This window comes from Hylaeus anthracinus, unplaced genomic scaffold, assembly GCF_026225885.1.
Source record: "Hylaeus anthracinus isolate JK02 unplaced genomic scaffold, UHH_iyHylAnth1.0_haploid 11985, whole genome shotgun sequence".
NCBI classification, from domain to species: domain Eukaryota; kingdom Metazoa; phylum Arthropoda; class Insecta; order Hymenoptera; family Colletidae; genus Hylaeus; species Hylaeus anthracinus.
Genome location: NW_026534333.1, coordinates 4,652,439 through 4,670,360, shown reverse-complemented (window position 1 = coordinate 4,670,360; position 17,922 = coordinate 4,652,439). Strand labels below are relative to the sequence as shown.

Genomic DNA, 17,922 nt, shown 5'->3' with positions numbered 1-17,922 from the left:
ATTCTATAGTTCGTCTAGAGGAATAAAAGAAACGTTTCATTGGGCTGATATACTCTGATCAGACTATATCGTAGATCCAGGGCCGGCGTTAGGGGGGAGGGGACCAGATTTTTGGGGGCGTCGCAGTCCGGTGTCCCTAGTATACGAATACAGGGTGTCCCAAAAATGTTGTAACACCTTGAAGCAGGTGGTTCGGGAGGTGATTTGAAACAACTTTTTCCTTAGCGAAAATGTTGTCAGAGGTTTCGTTGAAGAGATATTAACGGAAAACACTGACCAATCAGAGCGCGAGGATGCCGATGGAGCGCTCGCGGTAGCGTATGAGCGCGGTCGCCTATCGCGTAGCCTACGCTCAACCGGCATACTCGTGCTCTGATTGGTCGGAGTTTTCGTTTAATATCTCCTCAACGAAGCCTCGGACAACATTTTCGCTAAGGAAAAAGTTGTTTCAAATCACCTCCCGAACCACCTGCTTCAAGGTGTTACAACATTTTTGGGACACCCTGTATATACCCCTGACGGGGTGCCACGATAATCTTACCCGGGGCGCCAATATTGCTAAAACCAGCCCTGCATAGATCTAAAACGTTATTTGTAATTATTTCTGATTATTTGATATCCTTACATATTTTCAACTCTTTTCGACTTCTCTCCTACAGAACTGTAATGTACAATCTCCATTGAATTTGTCAGTGAAAACAAACCAACCACACGTGAAAACAACGATCCAACTTTATGTTTAGACACCATTTAATACTTATCAATCGTTTCCTTTCTACATTTTCTGAAGTATATGCCTCATAACTGCCATTGCCGACAATTTGAATGTTAGTATTTTTTTCGGCCAAAAGAACCCGGTTTTATCAAGATAGCGTTGTTTTAAGTTACACGTGTGATTTATTTATTTCCAAGATGCATATAAAGTCTATGGTATTAGAAGGATTTAAGTCCTACGGGAAAAGAATCGAAATAAATGGTTTCGATAAGGAGTTCAATGCGATTACGGGATTTAATGGTACCGGGAAATCAAACATTTTGGACGCTATATGCTTTGTTTTGGGCATTACAAACTTAGGACAGGTATTTTATTGCTTTTCGTATTATGTCATTTACAAGACTTCTTCAATTGTAACTGTAATGTATCCCAACATTTTGAATGGAAATAATTGTTTTGAAAAATGTAATATGATTATTTAAAGGTATTTAATCATAGTATTAAATCGCCAAGTTTTAGTCCATACGTATATTTTATTACATAGATTAATAATGTATTACAATATAAAGGCATATTTTTCTATAATAGGTACGTGCAGCATCATTGCAAGATTTAGTATATAAATGTGGACAAGCAGGTATTAATAAAGCTAGTGTTACCATAACATTTGATAATCGTGACAGAACTTCATCACCTATGGGATATGAACATCACGAAGAGATAACAATTACAAGGCAAGTTGTAATTGGTGGTAAAAACAAATATTTGATCAATGGATCTAATGTGACAAACAAACGTGCACAGGACTTGTTCTGTTCTGTTCAACTGAATGTAAATAACCCACACTTTTTGATAATGCAAGGAAGAATTACTAAAGTTCTTAACATGAAACCTGCAGAAATTTTGTCTATGATAGAAGAAGCAGCAGGCACAAGAATGTATGAAAATAAAAAGGAGGCTGCATTGAAAACTATTGAAAAGAAGGACAGTAAATTAAAGGAGATAAACAATGTATGATTTATTTTTTAATTTAATTTCATTTTATTTATTCATACTATTCATACTTACTCATAAGTCATGTGAAGAATTAATTTTAGATTTTAGATGAAGAGATAGGCCCAAAATTAGAAAAACTTAAAGAAGAAAAAACACAGTATGTGGAATTTCAACGGATAGAAAGAGAACTAGAATACTGTAAAAAAATTTGTATTGCTTGGAAGTATGTTGAAACTTTAAATGAAAGCGAAAAAGCAGAAGGAAATGTACAAGTTGTTAAAGACAAAATAGATAAACTAACACAAAGTATTATCGCTGGTGAAGAGGAAGTTAAGAATATTGACAAGGAATGTGAAGAAATATCCAAGAAAAGAGATGAGGTATGTATTTCAGTTAAAGAAATAAACTCATATTTTTATATTTTTTTTAAATACATTATTACATTTAGGAAGCAGGAGGTCAATTGAATATGCTGCAGACAGAGCTACAAGAAGCAGAAAAGAAACAATTTAAATTAGCCGCCGAAGTTAACAGTAGTAAAGAAACCATTAAAGCTGCTAAAAAGGATATAGTACAATTGAAGGACAACGTTAAAGACGATGAAAATGTTTTTACATCAAAGCAGAAAGAGTTTGCCAAAGTTGAAGAACTTTTTAAGAACTTAAAAGAAATGGATCAACAAGATTCTAATGCGCTATTAATTGCACAAGAGCAATATCAAAAAATTAGTTCTGGTTTATTACAAAGCAAAGATGGAGAAAATGCAACGTTAGAACAACAGTTGATAACTGCTAAACAAAATGCAACAGAAGCACAGACGCAATGTAAGCAGTGTGAAATGACATTAAGTCATAAGAGAACACAATTAAATAAGAAAAAGCAGGATCTGAAAAATACTGGGGATGAGTATAAAAAATATACAAAGGATCTCGAGGATAAAGAGAAAGAAGTAAAAAATTTGGAAAATGAGCTGAAGAAACTAAATTATCAAGATGGAAATGTAGAACAGCTTAGACAACAAAAACATACTTTAATAAATGAAATAAGAGCATTGGAAGAAAAAGTAGACTTATTTGAATCAAGACATCCTCACACTAGATTTGAATATAAAAAACCTGATCCCAATTTTAATCCCAATTCTGTAAAGGGAGTAGTGTCTAAATTAATTACAGTTAAAGATAAAAGGGCAGCATACGCGTTAGAGATTGCTGCAGGAGGAAAAGTATGTACCTAAATTTATATAAAATTCATTTGTTTTATTTAAGTTACTATTTTGAAACTTGAATTTCAGCTGTATAATGTGATAGTAGATACAGAAACCACTAGCAAAAAATTACTACAACGTGGACAGTTGCAAAAGCGTGTTACTATTATTCCTTTAAATAAAGTAGGTGGAAGAACAATGGATAATCAAATAGTTAATTTGGCACAAAAATTAGGTGGCGCGGAAAACGTTCAATTAGCATTGTCTCTCATAGATTTTCCAGAACATACGCGAACAGCTATGACTTGGATTTTTGGACAAATTTTTATTTGTAATGATATTGGAACTGCTAAAAAAATTGCATTTCATCCGAATATCATGAGAAAATGTGTTACTTTAGAAGGAGATGTTGTGGATCCTGCTGGTACTCTGTCTGGAGGTGCGCAATCAAAGACTGGATCAGTTCTCTTAAAATTAGAAGAATTAAAAACTATTCAAAACGAATTAAATATCAAAATAAAAAATCTCCAAAGTATCGAGACTACTCTACAAAATATCAATAGTGTTGCAGAAAAATATACGTCACTGAAGCAAACATTCGATTTACGAAATTATGAAATTAGTATGGTGAAACAACGATTGGAACAAACAGTATATTATAAATTAAAGGAAGAGGTATATTTCGCAAGTCCGATATATCGAAACGAACAACTTATCAATATTAAGTATTTTTCTTTTTTTTTTAGATTCATCAACTAGAAATAAGTATCGAGGAACTTTTACAAAAAATGAAAGTAGCAGAAAAGAATGCAAAAGAGAATACGAATCTTGCGAAAGAACTGGAAAATCAGTTGAAAGATGCAGTTAATATTCGTGAGAAACAACTGAACGAAGCTACAGCTCGACTAGAAAAAATGAAAAAGAAGGCTGAAAATAGTCGCAAAGAGTGGCAAAAACGGGAACAGGAAGCAGAAACGCTTCAATTAGAAATTGAAGAGTTGCGGAAATGTATTGAAACTGGTAAAGAACAGTTGTTAACATCGGAAGAAAAATTAAAAACGCTACAAGAAACAGCAAATCAGTTAGAACAACAATTAAAAGAAGCCAAGGATAATGTAGCACAGATTCAGGCTAATATAAGGGAACGGAAAAATATTATTAATAAACAGAACGCTCATATGCAAAAGCTTGTAACAAAAAAAGAAGACATCATAAAACAGAACAAAGAGGCAGAGTTGGACATTAAAAAGTTAAACCATGAAATTAACGCAATTAAAAATTGTGCTATAGATTGTAAACACAAAGTCTCGGAACTTGTACGAAAATACCAATGGATTGAACAAGATAAAATTTATTTTGGAAAAGCGGGTAACGACTTATTTTCTTATATTCCACTTGTAAATTTATTTTGTTTGTTTGTTTGTTTTTTATCACAAATTTATAAGATATTTTCTTCTCTTGCAGGTGGTATTTACGACTTCAGTGTTAATAAACCCAATGAAGTGGAACAAAAAGTACATCGACTACAAATATCACGAGAACAATTGAGTCGACATATTAATACGCGTGCTATTAGTTTGTTCGATAAAGAGGAAGAACAATATAATGAAATGATGAAAAAAAAGAAAATAGTTGAAAATGATAAACGAAAAATATTGGAAACAATTAAACATTTAGATGAAAAGAAAAAAGAGACATTGCTCAAAGCTTGGCAACAAGTATTATCAATTAATTATTTTAACTAAACATATTTGTGTATTAAGATTTAAATAGTAGTAAATAATTATTTTAAATTGATTTTTAGGTAAACAAAGATTTTGGATCGATATTTAGTAGTTTGTTACCAGGAGCTAATGCAAAATTACAACCCCCAGAAAATCAATCAGTCATGCAAGGTCTAGAAGTAAAAATCGGATTTTCCGGAATTTGGAAAGAATCGCTAGCAGAATTATCTGGAGGACAGAGATCTTTAGTAGCTTTATCTTTAATTTTAGCTATGCTTTTATTTAAACCCGCACCTCTGTATATTTTGGACGAAGTTGACGCCGCTTTGGATCTTTCGCATACGGAGAATATTGGTATAATGTTAAAAAGACATTTTAAACATTCACAATTTATTGTTGTATCATTAAAGGATGGAATGTTTAACAATGCTAATGTAATATTTACAACTAAGTTTGTTGATGGAATGTCAACAATATCTAGAAGTGAAAGAATAAGAAGTAAGTAGATCTATATGTAAGATTACATACATTCATTTGTATAAGTTTCGAAGTAAAATTGCAGAAAAAGTTAAAATTTATACATAATATTTTGGTTTACATGTATTGATCATTTTTTTTAAATTTCGACATACTTTAATACATCCAGATTGTTATTGTGAAATATTCATAGGTACAGAGTTTTACCTGCTAATCATAAAATGTTAATCACATTTAGTTTTATTTTAAATACATACATAAGTGTTTCATGAGAGTTTCTTAAATATATATATATATATTTTTGAGAAAAGAACTTTATCAATATTGATGTACTACCTAATAACCTTACAGTGTATTTACCAGACTTGACCAATTAATGTCTTTGAAGAAGGGATGTTGTTTTATCTCAGGTATTGTCATCCTTTCGTATGGTTGGTATTTCAATATCTGCGAATTTGAGAAATTTAATATAAACTATTGTATACTTACATTTGAAGGATTATGTATAACCTTACATTAAGAAGTAGAGATTTCGCATCCTCCGACAGCTTACTAGGAATGTTAATTATGGAATGCGATTGAAATACGCACGGGTGTTTTGTCTGAAATTTCTGAAATGCAAAAGTAGTATCTCGTATCTGTTTTATATGATATGATTATAACAAAATTTATCTTTATTTTTACATACATTGCCTACTAGTAATTCATACAAGATAACCCCAAAACTCCAAATATCCGTTGCAGAAGTAAGAGTGATCATAGGCGAAAACATACACAGTTCAGGAGACGCATATGGGTGCTTATATTTCAATAAATCTACGTCTTGACTGGGTACAACATACGTCAACTGAACATGTCCATGATCATCAAGTAATATGTTATCCGGTTTTAAATCAAAGACTAGAACTTCTTGTTGATGTAACCCTTCCAAAGCTAAAAGTATTTCAGCAGCCCAGAGACGTATTACATTTTCTGGTATTATCCAAAGTTCCTGTTCAACATCCGAATTGTTTTTTGTTGATTCTAGTAATAGAGTAGTGTTCATATATTGTATTTTTTTATTATCTGATGAACAATAATTTATTTCTTCAGATTTGTTATAGGATTCTATCGACCGATTTAATTCACAGCGATCTGTAATGTTAGTAGTTTTATTACTATTTAGACGTTTTATCGCAATATGTTTGCTAACAAATTTTAAATTATCCATTGAAGAACTTGTTGACTCTTTTTCATCAAAACTCAGATCTTTACAACTATCGCTCAACGACGAATTATCGGTACTGCACTGACTTTTTATTTTGTTAGTATTGTTTAGTGGTAAATAATTCGAAATTATCACATTTTCAGGTATTTTTTCGATTACAGTGTTTTTGTTTATACCGTCAATTTGTAACGATATTTCATTAACATCCACTGATGCTCCATTCCAATCTTTAGACTGACACCTGCTATTTTTCAAATTTAATAATGTAGTGTTATCCTCATGATTCATTAAACAATGAGAATCATGTAATCGGCTAGCAACAGTATTACTTTCTTTCAAAGTTGCATTAACCGATTGCAACAATATTTGTGCCTTTTCTAACAATTGTGTCGTAGATACATCCCTATAGTTCTCATATTTTTCTTCTAATGTCATTGGATGCATCTCCATTTGTACTTTATAATTTGTACTAAGGAAATTTAAATTTTCTATTGATGCAGTAGTGCTTTCAATTTCATTTTTGGAATTGTTTTGTTCTAAAATAATATTATTATCAATGACTGATTTTTCAGTATTATTTTCCAAAACTATTTTATCACGCATTTCATTACTACTGGAGTTGTAATGTGATGTTATAAAATCCCATAACTTTCCACGGCTACAACGCAATAAAAGATTATAATTTTATTGACATGAATAAATAACAATGGTATGATATCTCTAATGTTTACCTTAGATATTGCAAAATTAAGAATGCTGTTGTTTCTGTCTCAATGCATGCATGTAATTGTACCATGTACGGTACTTGCCCGCGCAATATGTAATTACTTATATTTTCTTTATTTGTAGATGATTTTTCTATAGCCTGAAATTAAAGAACCAATTATTTAAGTTAATCTGAAAGAATATTTATATATAGAATTTACAATATAATAAATTATTTTATTTTCGAATCGTATACCTTCACGATATTGAGACAGTTTCGGCGGACGTCCTTTACGAGCATCACCGATTCAATAATTTTGACTGCTTTATAATGTTGAAGTTCTGAGATAGGTTTACTTAATAAAGAGATATTACAATTCAAATATCTATTGTAAAGTTTCTCAGCACGCTTTAAGTATTTCGATATTTTTTGTTTAATTATTTCTGCTCTCATTTTATTTGAATCGCATTCAACTCCCGTTCGTAAACTGGATATGCCCATTTTATACTGGGTAAATGCTTCTTCGTACTCTGTAAGATCTTCATGTCTAAAAGCTGCGCTCATATGTGCAGCAGCAATTAAAATATACTGCGAAGAATCTGGCCACGATTGCGGTAAATCAGATCCATCGTGTGCCATTATTGAAGACCCTAAATCTTCAGTAGCTACATTAACTTTTGTATTATTATTTGATGTTTGTACAAGTACAATATCATTGCCATCTTTTACATTACGATTGGAGTCTTTATAACAATTGTTATTCTTAGTAGATATTAATTGATTATCCTCCAGTGTTGATATCATTTTTTCTGAATCACTATGTTTTACAAATATATTAGTAATTGTGTTTTTTGTTGTGGATATCTTTTCATTCTCAGTTTTGTAATCTGTGTTATTTAATTGCGAAGATTGTAATTCTGTACATTTAGATATCTCTTGAGAATGTTTTACTTCATCTTTGGGAACAGAAATAGATAATATGGAACACGAATTTGGTAATGAATTTTGAATACTTTTAGGTTGAAAAATATTTTGTGAAACAATGTCATCAGTGGGTAAAGCATTTATGTAAGTACGATGATCATCTTCAACTGATGTGTCAGAACTGAGAGATTGAGAACAATCGCTTAAGGAATAATCTGCGTGACTAGTTTCAAAAAACTTTATGAAAATATCACTAGAGTATAAATACGAATGCCTTCCGATAAATTCTAAAAACTTCAATGCGCTTTCTCTCCTTTCTTCGATTACTTCTGTTTCAAACCTGCCAAAAAATTTTGGCTTTGGTAACAATGGGAAACTTTCTTTAATTTGAGATCGTGAGCACAGTACACTTAATTCAGAATGAAGTTTCTTAAAATCATTGTATCGTTTCCATACAGATACTTTGGAAATTTCTTCGTGAGACGATTTTAAAAATACCTGGAAAATAAGAATTGTTATAAGTTATAATTTGATTACATTTCATATAATGTTTGTTACAATTTTCTTCATTTAAATTGAATGCTATTCAATGAAAATATTGAAATGACAACTATTTTATTGACAAGGTTCACGTGAAAGATACTAACAAAAAATGAACATAATTTCTACAGTATAACATACCACAGATGTGACTTTGTAAATAGTGAAGCCTTTCTTATGTAGTGTCGTTTCAGGAATAATAAAACGCCTCACCCACTTATCTCTCGTGGGTGCCATCGTTTGTATATTTAAAACGTCAAACCAGAAAACTCGATAAACTTATCACTTTATCGCTCTAATTTGTGTACTTCTGGCATCGTATTTTCATTTATCTAGCTTTTTCCTTCGTTTGCGAGGCATGTATATTGCGATTGATTACTCCTCAATTACTGTCACTTGCATGCACTTGCATTTATCGATATAAGAAATATACGTGTCTTTTCAGGTAACTGTTTACGGTACATGTATCTCTAAGAATTCTACTGGAACTAGCATGATTGTTGTGTAATTTGAACAATGTTAAACGAACGTCAAAACGCAAATTTTGTACCTTCGATTGTTTACGAAATATAGTCGTACAGACCAGACAAACTAGGTTACAAAACTATTATTAAAATCTTATGTCAATGTCATACTATTTCACTTGGTTTCACTATTTATGCATCACAATTGAACGACTCAGAATCGGTGAATCCATTTCATTCGAACCTCTCACTTTCACCACCTGAGTGTTGCGTGGTGTTGCGCGTGTAACAGAGTATCGGAGACTTAACAATAGCAGAATATAAAATTAAATTTTTGTTCATACTTATACACGTGCATAGTTATATTGTTCGCTTCTTTTAAACACTTTTTATCGCAACAATTGTTTCCTAGTAGTAACCGTACCATCGGGTTTTCAACTACTTGTCACTTCTTCTCGTGTTTCGATCCACTATGCGTCGGACCTGCAGTTCACCGCTGGTAAGAATGACGTGCGACTCAGAGAACCAATGAGAAACGAATTACGTTACGAACTAAATGTAAAATCCTAATCAATGAATGTAAAATAAATCGTTTGTGTATTATGAATATATCGTTTATGTTTAGAACAATTGGAAAAGAAGAATTAAATTTATGTATTCCAGTAGATAATCCTGTTATTATTCCAAGTATAAATGTAAACGTCGTTTCGTTTATATTTAATAAAACCACCATTTTAGGTGCTTAGTTATTTTATTAAATCTAATTAAAAATATTATGTAATATATTCTGTTGTCTGTATAAAATAAAAGTAATAAAAATGATTAGTTTTCATCCAGTTGCCCTAAAGGGAGTGGTTTGGGTAATGACTTTTCAAGACACTTCATCTCCTTTCGAACTTCTTTAGACTTTTGTTTGTCGAGCGATTCAATTAATCGTAACTTATGCGCTATTTCTTGTTGTATAATAGGACGATATTTCTTTTCCATTCCTAAGCATTCCATATCGTTTAGGAATTCCATTCTTTCTTGAATTCCTCGTACTACTGAAACATCGAACAAAAAAAAAATACATTTAATACAAAAGTTTTATGTCGTATATAAATTTATTTCATCTATTAGGTGGACTGGAAAGTGATGTCGTTTTTACCATCTTAAATACTTGTTTATCATTTATCAGCTCATTGATTTTTCTGGCATTGAAAATTTACACACTAGGTGACAAAAAGCTGCTTTAATATAAAAGAAACGTCATTACTTTTCGGTCTACCTAATACTTACAATCGTCGATAGGATCAACATCGTCAGGAAAACGTGGTTCACGCCTTGTTTTGTGAAGTATTTTTGGACCGTGAGGAGTTTCCGGCATGTCTTCCCCATACGTCATCATACAAGCCAAATGACGCTTTTGTCTTTCTTTGTTGGCTGGATTTTTTATAAGAAAAGTAAACGATATTACTAATTCATTAATTTAACTTACATCTACTTATTAATTTGATATTCTATGCTCGAGTATATTATATTGCCTTCTTTTAAATCCTAGAATTATTATAATTAAAATACATGGACTTACGTAAAGGAGATGTTCTCCTATACTGTTCTCTTTCGTACGCCCCGCTTTTAATAATCATATCTTGCGACCGCTTTTTCCAAACCGTAGGCATCATTACCTAAGGGCATATGACTGGTTAGAAAAATAATCTCGTCGCTTTGTATTAATCACTTCATCGATACTGATTCAATTGCTCTAAAAATTTTACTCGATACTCGGAATCATGTTTATTTATTTTTCCGCTTGATCTTTCCATGGGAGGCGGCAAGGATTCACCCTTATCGATCGCTTCTTGAATAGATTTCCTCTGCATCATGGTCACTTTAGACTCTTCCATCAAAACTAAAGTAAAGAAATGCCGCGTAAGTAAATAGAGCGAGTAATTTTCAAAATGCGGTGAATCCTGTGTAAAAGGCTTTTCTTTCTTTTATTTGTAAAGATATTTATTCTGATCTACATAGATCATTGCACCCGCTTGGTACAACTTCGGAAGGTAAATGGAGCATTCACGCGCCTCTTAGATCGAAGATGGTTGAAACTTAGCGAGACAATGATATTTAACGTACGTTTGATTAGATTTCTCGTCTCCTCGCTGTATTTAGCTCTCGGTGGATGATGAAACGCGCCCGCTCCCATTTCAACTGTCTGATAGTTCCGGTCCATTGTAACCACTTCCCGCGAAGATCGTATTCAAACCTGTCAACGCATCAACGTAGATTAATTGCAAATTGTCACAATTCATGGCACGCTAAACTAACAATCGCGCTACTAGTTACCCGTCGCGATGCAAACAGAAGCTCAGAGTTTGCGTCATGTTTCTATGGCTACTTTCAAACATGATTCAACTCGATCGAATTAACTTTTAAACGGAGTGGAACTTTCGACGTTTCTACTAACGAGGAGCGTTACCTAACTGCCAGTAATTGATTAGGGAAGAATGTCCAAAATCGTATCGCTTAAGATCGCTTTTATCTTATACTTCCAATATACATGTATACACGTATTGTTATGGTTCTCTATCATCATATCGTGCTTCCCTATCATTTCAAAAATAAATGCTATCTACACGTGGCACATCCCACCGCTGAATACTTTTTTTTTTTACGTACAAAACCAACTGTTGCTGAATTCGTGTACCCGCTCCGCTAAGTATATACACGCTCCGTTTACATTTCTTTTTTTTTTTTTTCAAAGGTCACCCCATCCTTTATGCGTGGTTCGGCACGCGGCAGACAATTTTGTTCAAGATGAAAAACATTACGCGAGCTAAAGAGTTTCATTTACTTATGAAATATATGACTATCGTTTACAAAAGTAATTATTTTCCCTGGCAAATTGATCTAGTTCAAGCTCGATAAAATTCAACTTCGAGGGATGTTTCCGAATGGCCTCCAGAGATCATTCCAGGGTCGAAAAAAGTTTCTCAACTCTTTGAACTCTTTGAAATATAGTTCTAATCATGACGAAGGCGAATTATTTATCGATACAATTTTGCTTACGAGACGCATCTACAGTAGCAAGAAGTATCAATTTTGCGTCATTGTACAAAAATGATCAATTGGGAACGAATACACCTTGAAGGATGCGGCAGTGGTTCACGCTGGTGCGCATGACGTATAATCTAGCGTTAGGGGTTACCTTCCAACCCCCTGACCGAAGCAAACTCGCGTTTTGCGCGTCGAAGGCACATCGCGAGCGAGAAACGAGCGTCCCTCGATTTCTGTTCCCCTTTCGAGCCACGAAACGGCGCTTAAACGAGGGTAAGGTCCTCGAGCATCCTTTCACTTTGTTACGCTTCGTTCGACAATCAGATTTTAACGGTTTTCATCGACCAGAGACAGGGAAAGTTATTGATTCTCATTGTGAATTACACTTCCCAGTGACATTCGTTGCTCCTTTTACCCCCAGGTGAGTAACGACACGTTATATTGCTTGCTCCCATTTCAAAAGCCAATGAATTAACCAACCGATGGCCTGATAGCATTTCTTATAAGCAATACTTCCTTTACCGATGCTATCCTTTCTTCGAATAACACGATCGCAGCGACTACTTGATTATTTCCATTTCTCGTTATGTTTGCGAGAAGCTTTTTAATTACTTCAACGAGTCTCATCGACTTCACTTTGATTCCTGCAATTAATATTTCATCGAGTAATGCTGTTTGAAATTTTCAGGGATAATATACGTATAAATAAGAAGTTTCATTTTTTTATCAAACGAGCAAGATGAAGGTGGGATTGATGAAGAAATTCCACTGTTTCACTTTGAAACAAGGCACAGCGTTTATAGCCGTGTGTCAATTGGTAAATATGACAGTCATCGAATTATTAAAAAAAAAAAATCTAAGTAAATATAGTTTAGAATATTTTAGAAAACATACGAATTTGTCTTATCTCCGATTTTGGAAGCTCCGCTCAAGCTTCCAAGAAAGGATTCTTATCCTTTATCGTTTCACAGAAGCAACAGAGTTTCTTGATGGATTAGGATTCCGTTTTGATTCATCTTTTGAAAAAATAATTTTTTACAAAAATTGTTTAGATCACTGCATCGGATCTAATGCATTTTTCCACTACAGTTTGTGTCTGTGTTCGGTATGATATTTTTGGTTCTGGCATTGGCCCATGCCATGGTCATCCAAGAAATGGTGGTCAGAGATACGGAAGATGCTCTCGCGAGGGAAGCCCTGGAAGATATATCATCGAATCATCTTAACACGAAGAAAATGGACATGGCGCATCATAATGCAACTGGTACTTACAAAACTATGCCGTAACGAGCTTACACCGAAGATTATTGACATACGTTCCCTCGTAATTGTTTGTTGCAGAAATGGTTTACGCGATATATTGCGGATTAGTCGTTATAGTGATACATTTTATTTCCAGTATTTTGCTTCTATACGGCGCGCTGACGGTAATGATATTTTACGTAGAAAAAGAATATTTACTTGATAAAAACAAGGTAATTTATTCTGGTAGAACAATCGTCACTTCATGGCGCCGTGGTTGATGGTGACGATGACGATAATATCAGCGTTCACGATTTCCTTGTTCTTGGTAGAGCAAGACTGCCCCTTTATCGCTACTCTTGGCGGTAAAGCAGGCATCTATGAACGTACGTTGACAAATATTATTCTTTTAGTTATTATGTCGCGTTATTGCTTAAAAACATTGGTTTCTTTTTAAAGGTATGTTCATTCTCTGGCTAATATTCTCGAGTTCTTACGTATGGTTTGTGGTATACAGCGCTTACAAGAGCCTTGAAACAAAAAAAGGGCTGACCCATATACTTCACGGTGTGAAGAAAAAGACACCGCCAATATCGTCCAAATCGCCCGTACCAGTCATACAAATATCAAAAGCGGTTCAAACATGCGCAAATAAACCGTCCGAGGTTTAAAGATACTAGAAAGGCGCAAAAGTAGCTACGAAAAATCGGATTTATTCGTTACAACGGATGTGAGTTTGGATTCGGTGGCGAGCTCCTCGCTGTTGAAAGACATTCATAGATAACATTGATTTTTAAATAAATTTTACAATCGGCATTGCAGAGATGGGCAAAATTTAATGAGAACGCGTAACGAACTTTTGTTATTCTACGTGATATTTAATATTATTCTGGAATTCAAATTTTATTTTTTTTTGTTCTTTATGTAATTAATAAATTTGTCCATCGTTGCAACATTGACAGGGATCTGCGATTGAATAATCGTAACATTTCAGAAACTAGTCGAAGTTGAACATGAAAAGAACGGAGGTTTTAACGATGGCGAGAAGATGGTAATATCATGGTAGGAAAACACTGTGCGTGTTATATGACATGGCGAAGATGTTTCACTTTACAAAGCTCAAAAAACGATCTGCAGTACAAAATGCTTGCTTCATATATTACGCATGTTATTTCTTGCTCGTGCATATTACAATTAATTGTTGACAATTTGCGTTGTACAATAACGATACTTTGAAACCACACACTGAACAACAACGCACAGACTTACAATTATTCTTAAATCTGTAATGATGAAACTGCATATCGAAATACGACGACGCATACAACCTAACATAATTTTCAAGTTCTCTTATCGTCACGATAAATGTGAATTCACTTATGTTAACGACACTACATTCAACTGTTTCATTTTTCGTATAGGCGACGATATTATTCTCCTTCTGTAAGACTGAACCTTAATTGTTAGAGCATTTTAAGGTAACTCATAGATTACACGGATAGTTAAAGAAAAAAAAAGATGAAGCAAAAAGAAGAAGAATGAAATACATCGCTTGCAACGGGTCATCGATATTTTATTATAAATAGATACAGAGTTTGGTCTCGCAATAATTTTTATTTTATATTCAATCCCAACTTCTTTATGACACTACAACCTTGATATTTTATGGTAATATCTCAATAGTAACAACTGAATGTAGTTGTGTTTTGTGTATATGTATATTAAATGTATGGAAATCATAAAAATAAAGACTACAAAACTGTAATACGTTAAATATGTCTCATCGTTTAATTGGGTAATTACCGAAGATGTTTACAATAATTAGCCAAGTTGTATATGTTTACGTCATCCTTAAAACTTGTGTACAATAAGAGATATGAAACGTTTTCAATCATGATACATCTTATAACAATAAACGAAAGATTTATAGTTTCATAAAATAAATATGTATATATAAAAAAAATACATGATTCAATTGCAAAGCACACACTTAATACCAAAAACAGCTTAATTATTTTCACACGATATCTTTTTTTTCGAAATATTCATATCAGTTTTAACCATAAATTTCGTAATTTATGTTTAAGAAAGACATACTTTCTTTTTTCAGCTTGCAACATTTTAAAACTTGCAACTCTATATGAGTAGAGTTCCAGCGATAGGCCCATATAACAAGTGAATAACAGTATGTTTTAGTATTCTTTAAAATTTTTTCTTACAATTTGCCATTCATAATTCACACACAGTGCATATATCACAAACAAAGAAATAGTACGTTTCGTTTGGTCCTCTATCACATAGAGTATGATTTTAAATAACAAACACAACTCCTGCTTACCATATAAACTACACATCACATACAATAAACACTAAATTTATTGTATTAAAGGTGTATGTACTCTCATTCGTTTGTTTAGCAAACAATAGGTAAACAAAAGAAAATCGCGAAACGTGTAAGTGTGATGTCTTTGTATTTAGGAGTTTACCACGGCTCTTGTGGAGTTTACTTCCTTTTCATCCGATCACATTTTGTCGTCTGTTAATTCAAGGAACTGTGCATAAAAATCTCTTGTGCATTCACCTTTATTATTGAATACAAACTTGTAGTAACTACCATCTGCACATATAACTGTAACATAAAAAAAAATTGCATGTAGCATTTAATACGCCTATAATTAAAGTAATTTTACACTGCAATACTGACCTATAATACTATTGCTGTCAGCCCCAAAAGCGCACATACATTGCGGACCTCCCGGAACTTGAAATTTGCAAAAGCTCCAGCTTGAACTAAAATATTTTGGCAGGAAAGTGGCGGACGCTAAACTAGATTGACGATTTAATTTCTGATCTTTAACAGCAAAAACGTGTACAGTTCCATGATCGCTAGCTACGCATAGCCAAGTAGAATCATGATTAAAATTTATGCTGTAAATATATCAGTTTAATCAATAAAATCATTTTGACAATAAAATATCTTCTATCTGTAATTTAATTTTCCTCACCAATAAATATTTGCATGGTGAGCTCCTCTCCTCAGTTCGTTAATCATATTTCCACTCTGAGTTTCAAATACTCTTATTAAGGTTCCTTTTTCTGAAGCAGTAGCTAACCTGGTACCTTGCAAGCTTAAAGCTATACAAGATAAAGGTGTTTCGTGTGCTTCAATGTTTAGAGGTTGCTTTTCTGTATTAGCCAAATCTATTACTGTAACAGAAGAAAGAATTATGATAACTGTTCATAAAAGTGAAACTGAAAGAATTTTTCACTTAAAATGTTACCTTGTACATGTCCATTTTTTCTACCAGGAAAAGCAAGTAAAGAATTACTACTGTTTGGACATAATACACATAGTCCTCTGGGATTGGGATTAGTCTCAAATACATGAAGCTGTTGAGGATTTTGCGTGAATGTGTAAACTTTTATAACACCTTCTAAAATTACTACTATCCTATCTCTCCTTAGTTTAACACCTTTTACAGGAGCATTAAATTCTAAAGTAATCGTTGGTAATTTTTTAAGGTCATCCCATATAGCAACTGCAAACATTTCAGAAGATAAATAATTCATTGCTTTAATACATTTAAAGTGTTAACAGTATATAAAAAGTTTTACCTTTATTGGTGGGATACATTGGTTTTGCTCCACTGCCAACTAGTGCTAAATAATTACACCTAAATAGCATTTCCACGTGACCAAGGCCTCCATCACTGAAATGACGGGCCTTTTCCTTTAAAGGGTCGCAATTATAAACTCTGTAGCCATTTTCCATTCCACAAGCAAAACATCCTATAAGTGGAAAGTTATCCAAGCAATAATGATATTGTTATCTGCTTGTGTGTTACATATTTATCTTTTTTCATTGTGATTACAACACAGTATTCAAAGCATTCTTGTTTCTTATTTAATGAGTGCATTGCTGCAGACATAGAAAAAGTGAGAAGATAAACCCGATCAATTGAATAAACACAATCACACAACATTTTTAATGCATCAGAAAATAAAGTATATAAACTAAATTCTCTAGCAACGTTAATAAAATCAGTGATCAAGCAAATCAATGTCAAGGAAATTTATTTAATGTTATCAAAATACAAGCCAATTTCTGTAAATAACGAAAATAGGCACTATTACGAAATAATTTTATGCTTAAGAGATTAGATTAAGTAGGAAGTAAATCGTTTAAATGTAACTTCTCGAGAAAATTATACTGCACATTTATTATTGAAAACATCAAAATTATACTCAAATGAGGTTAGAAAGCAGAAAACGCTATTGAAGTTTCAATTTGATTGATTTTTCAGTAAAAAATGGATGACGAAAATACATTGTATCATATCAAAATGATAGCAATAATCTAGAGAAGTAAAGCCATGATAAATCCGTACGAGGCATCGGACGCAGAGGTTAGAAGTGAAAAAATAAATTTTGACAGTCCGTGACCGGGCTGTCAAATGTAGCACACTCGGTCACATACCTTGATCCTGATTGAAATCTGCGTAGAGTAAACCATTCCCGTGAGGATTCCCAGTGGTTAGGTTCATCGTTACTTATTTCTTTGATCGCAACATTCGCTCGAACAATCGTTTACCCGTGGAATTCTATCACATCTTCGCCGGCAAGCATATGAGACGAGACACCGCGAGAGACTTTTCGTAACTACGAAGTTCCGCTACCATCATAGGGT

At 33.2% G+C, this 17,922-nt stretch overlaps 5 protein-coding genes across 7 annotated transcripts; 2 read left to right on the top strand and 3 right to left on the bottom strand.

Moving 5' to 3' along the window:
* The first annotated feature begins 784 nt into the window (after window positions 1-784).
* LOC128887202 (structural maintenance of chromosomes protein 2) lies at window positions 785-5,217 on the top strand. 3 transcript variants are annotated; one of them, XM_054142840.1, is made up of 8 exons: window positions 785-1,080; window positions 1,399-1,726; window positions 1,813-2,091; window positions 2,160-2,933; window positions 3,003-3,590; window positions 3,662-4,283; window positions 4,380-4,633; window positions 4,720-5,217. In XM_054142840.1, the coding sequence occupies exons 2-8, from the start codon at window positions 1,412-1,414 to the stop codon at window positions 5,143-5,145; spliced, it is 3,258 nt and encodes a 1,085-aa protein (XP_053998815.1). In that variant the 5' UTR covers window positions 785-1,080; window positions 1,399-1,411; the 3' UTR covers window positions 5,146-5,217. The 3 variants fall into 3 exon arrangements, with proteins under 3 accessions (XP_053998815.1, XP_053998813.1, XP_053998816.1); XM_054142838.1 differs by having other exon boundaries at window positions 1,304-1,726; XM_054142841.1 differs by lacking the exon at window positions 785-1,080 and having other exon boundaries at window positions 1,313-1,449; window positions 1,520-1,726.
* Window positions 5,218-5,421: 204 nt separating this feature from the next.
* Window positions 5,422-9,420, bottom strand: LOC128887203 (uncharacterized). Its single transcript, XM_054142842.1, has 6 exons — window positions 8,635-9,420; window positions 7,285-8,451; window positions 7,055-7,188; window positions 5,805-6,981; window positions 5,632-5,727; window positions 5,422-5,563 (listed from the first exon to the last, which is right to left on the bottom strand). Exons 1-6 carry the CDS (start codon window positions 8,728-8,730, stop codon window positions 5,462-5,464), a joined length of 2,772 nt encoding a protein of 923 aa, XP_053998817.1. The 5' UTR covers window positions 8,731-9,420; the 3' UTR covers window positions 5,422-5,461.
* A 355-nt stretch (window positions 9,421-9,775) lies between these two features.
* On the bottom strand, window positions 9,776-11,976 carry LOC128887206 (UPF0193 protein EVG1-like). The gene is made up of 5 exons (XM_054142844.1): window positions 11,073-11,976; window positions 10,715-10,848; window positions 10,528-10,624; window positions 10,236-10,379; window positions 9,776-10,000 (listed from the first exon to the last, which is right to left on the bottom strand). Exons 1-5 carry the CDS (start codon window positions 11,167-11,169, stop codon window positions 9,780-9,782), a joined length of 693 nt encoding a protein of 230 aa, XP_053998819.1. The 5' UTR covers window positions 11,170-11,976; the 3' UTR covers window positions 9,776-9,779.
* A 215-nt stretch (window positions 11,977-12,191) lies between these two features.
* Window positions 12,192-14,754, top strand: LOC128887207 (uncharacterized). Its single transcript, XM_054142845.1, has 7 exons — window positions 12,192-12,414; window positions 12,682-12,810; window positions 13,083-13,257; window positions 13,335-13,420; window positions 13,486-13,621; window positions 13,695-13,965; window positions 14,230-14,754. The coding sequence occupies exons 2-6, from the start codon at window positions 12,733-12,735 to the stop codon at window positions 13,904-13,906; spliced, it is 687 nt and encodes a 228-aa protein (XP_053998820.1). The 5' UTR covers window positions 12,192-12,414; window positions 12,682-12,732; the 3' UTR covers window positions 13,907-13,965; window positions 14,230-14,754.
* A 246-nt stretch (window positions 14,755-15,000) lies between these two features.
* LOC128887204 (WD repeat domain phosphoinositide-interacting protein 3) lies at window positions 15,001-17,908 on the bottom strand. The gene is made up of 6 exons (XM_054142843.1): window positions 17,713-17,908; window positions 16,851-17,024; window positions 16,517-16,774; window positions 16,241-16,442; window positions 15,940-16,163; window positions 15,001-15,864 (listed from the first exon to the last, which is right to left on the bottom strand). The coding sequence occupies exons 1-6, from the start codon at window positions 17,777-17,779 to the stop codon at window positions 15,758-15,760; spliced, it is 1,032 nt and encodes a 343-aa protein (XP_053998818.1). The 5' UTR covers window positions 17,780-17,908; the 3' UTR covers window positions 15,001-15,757.
* Window positions 17,909-17,922: the final 14 nt, after the last annotated feature.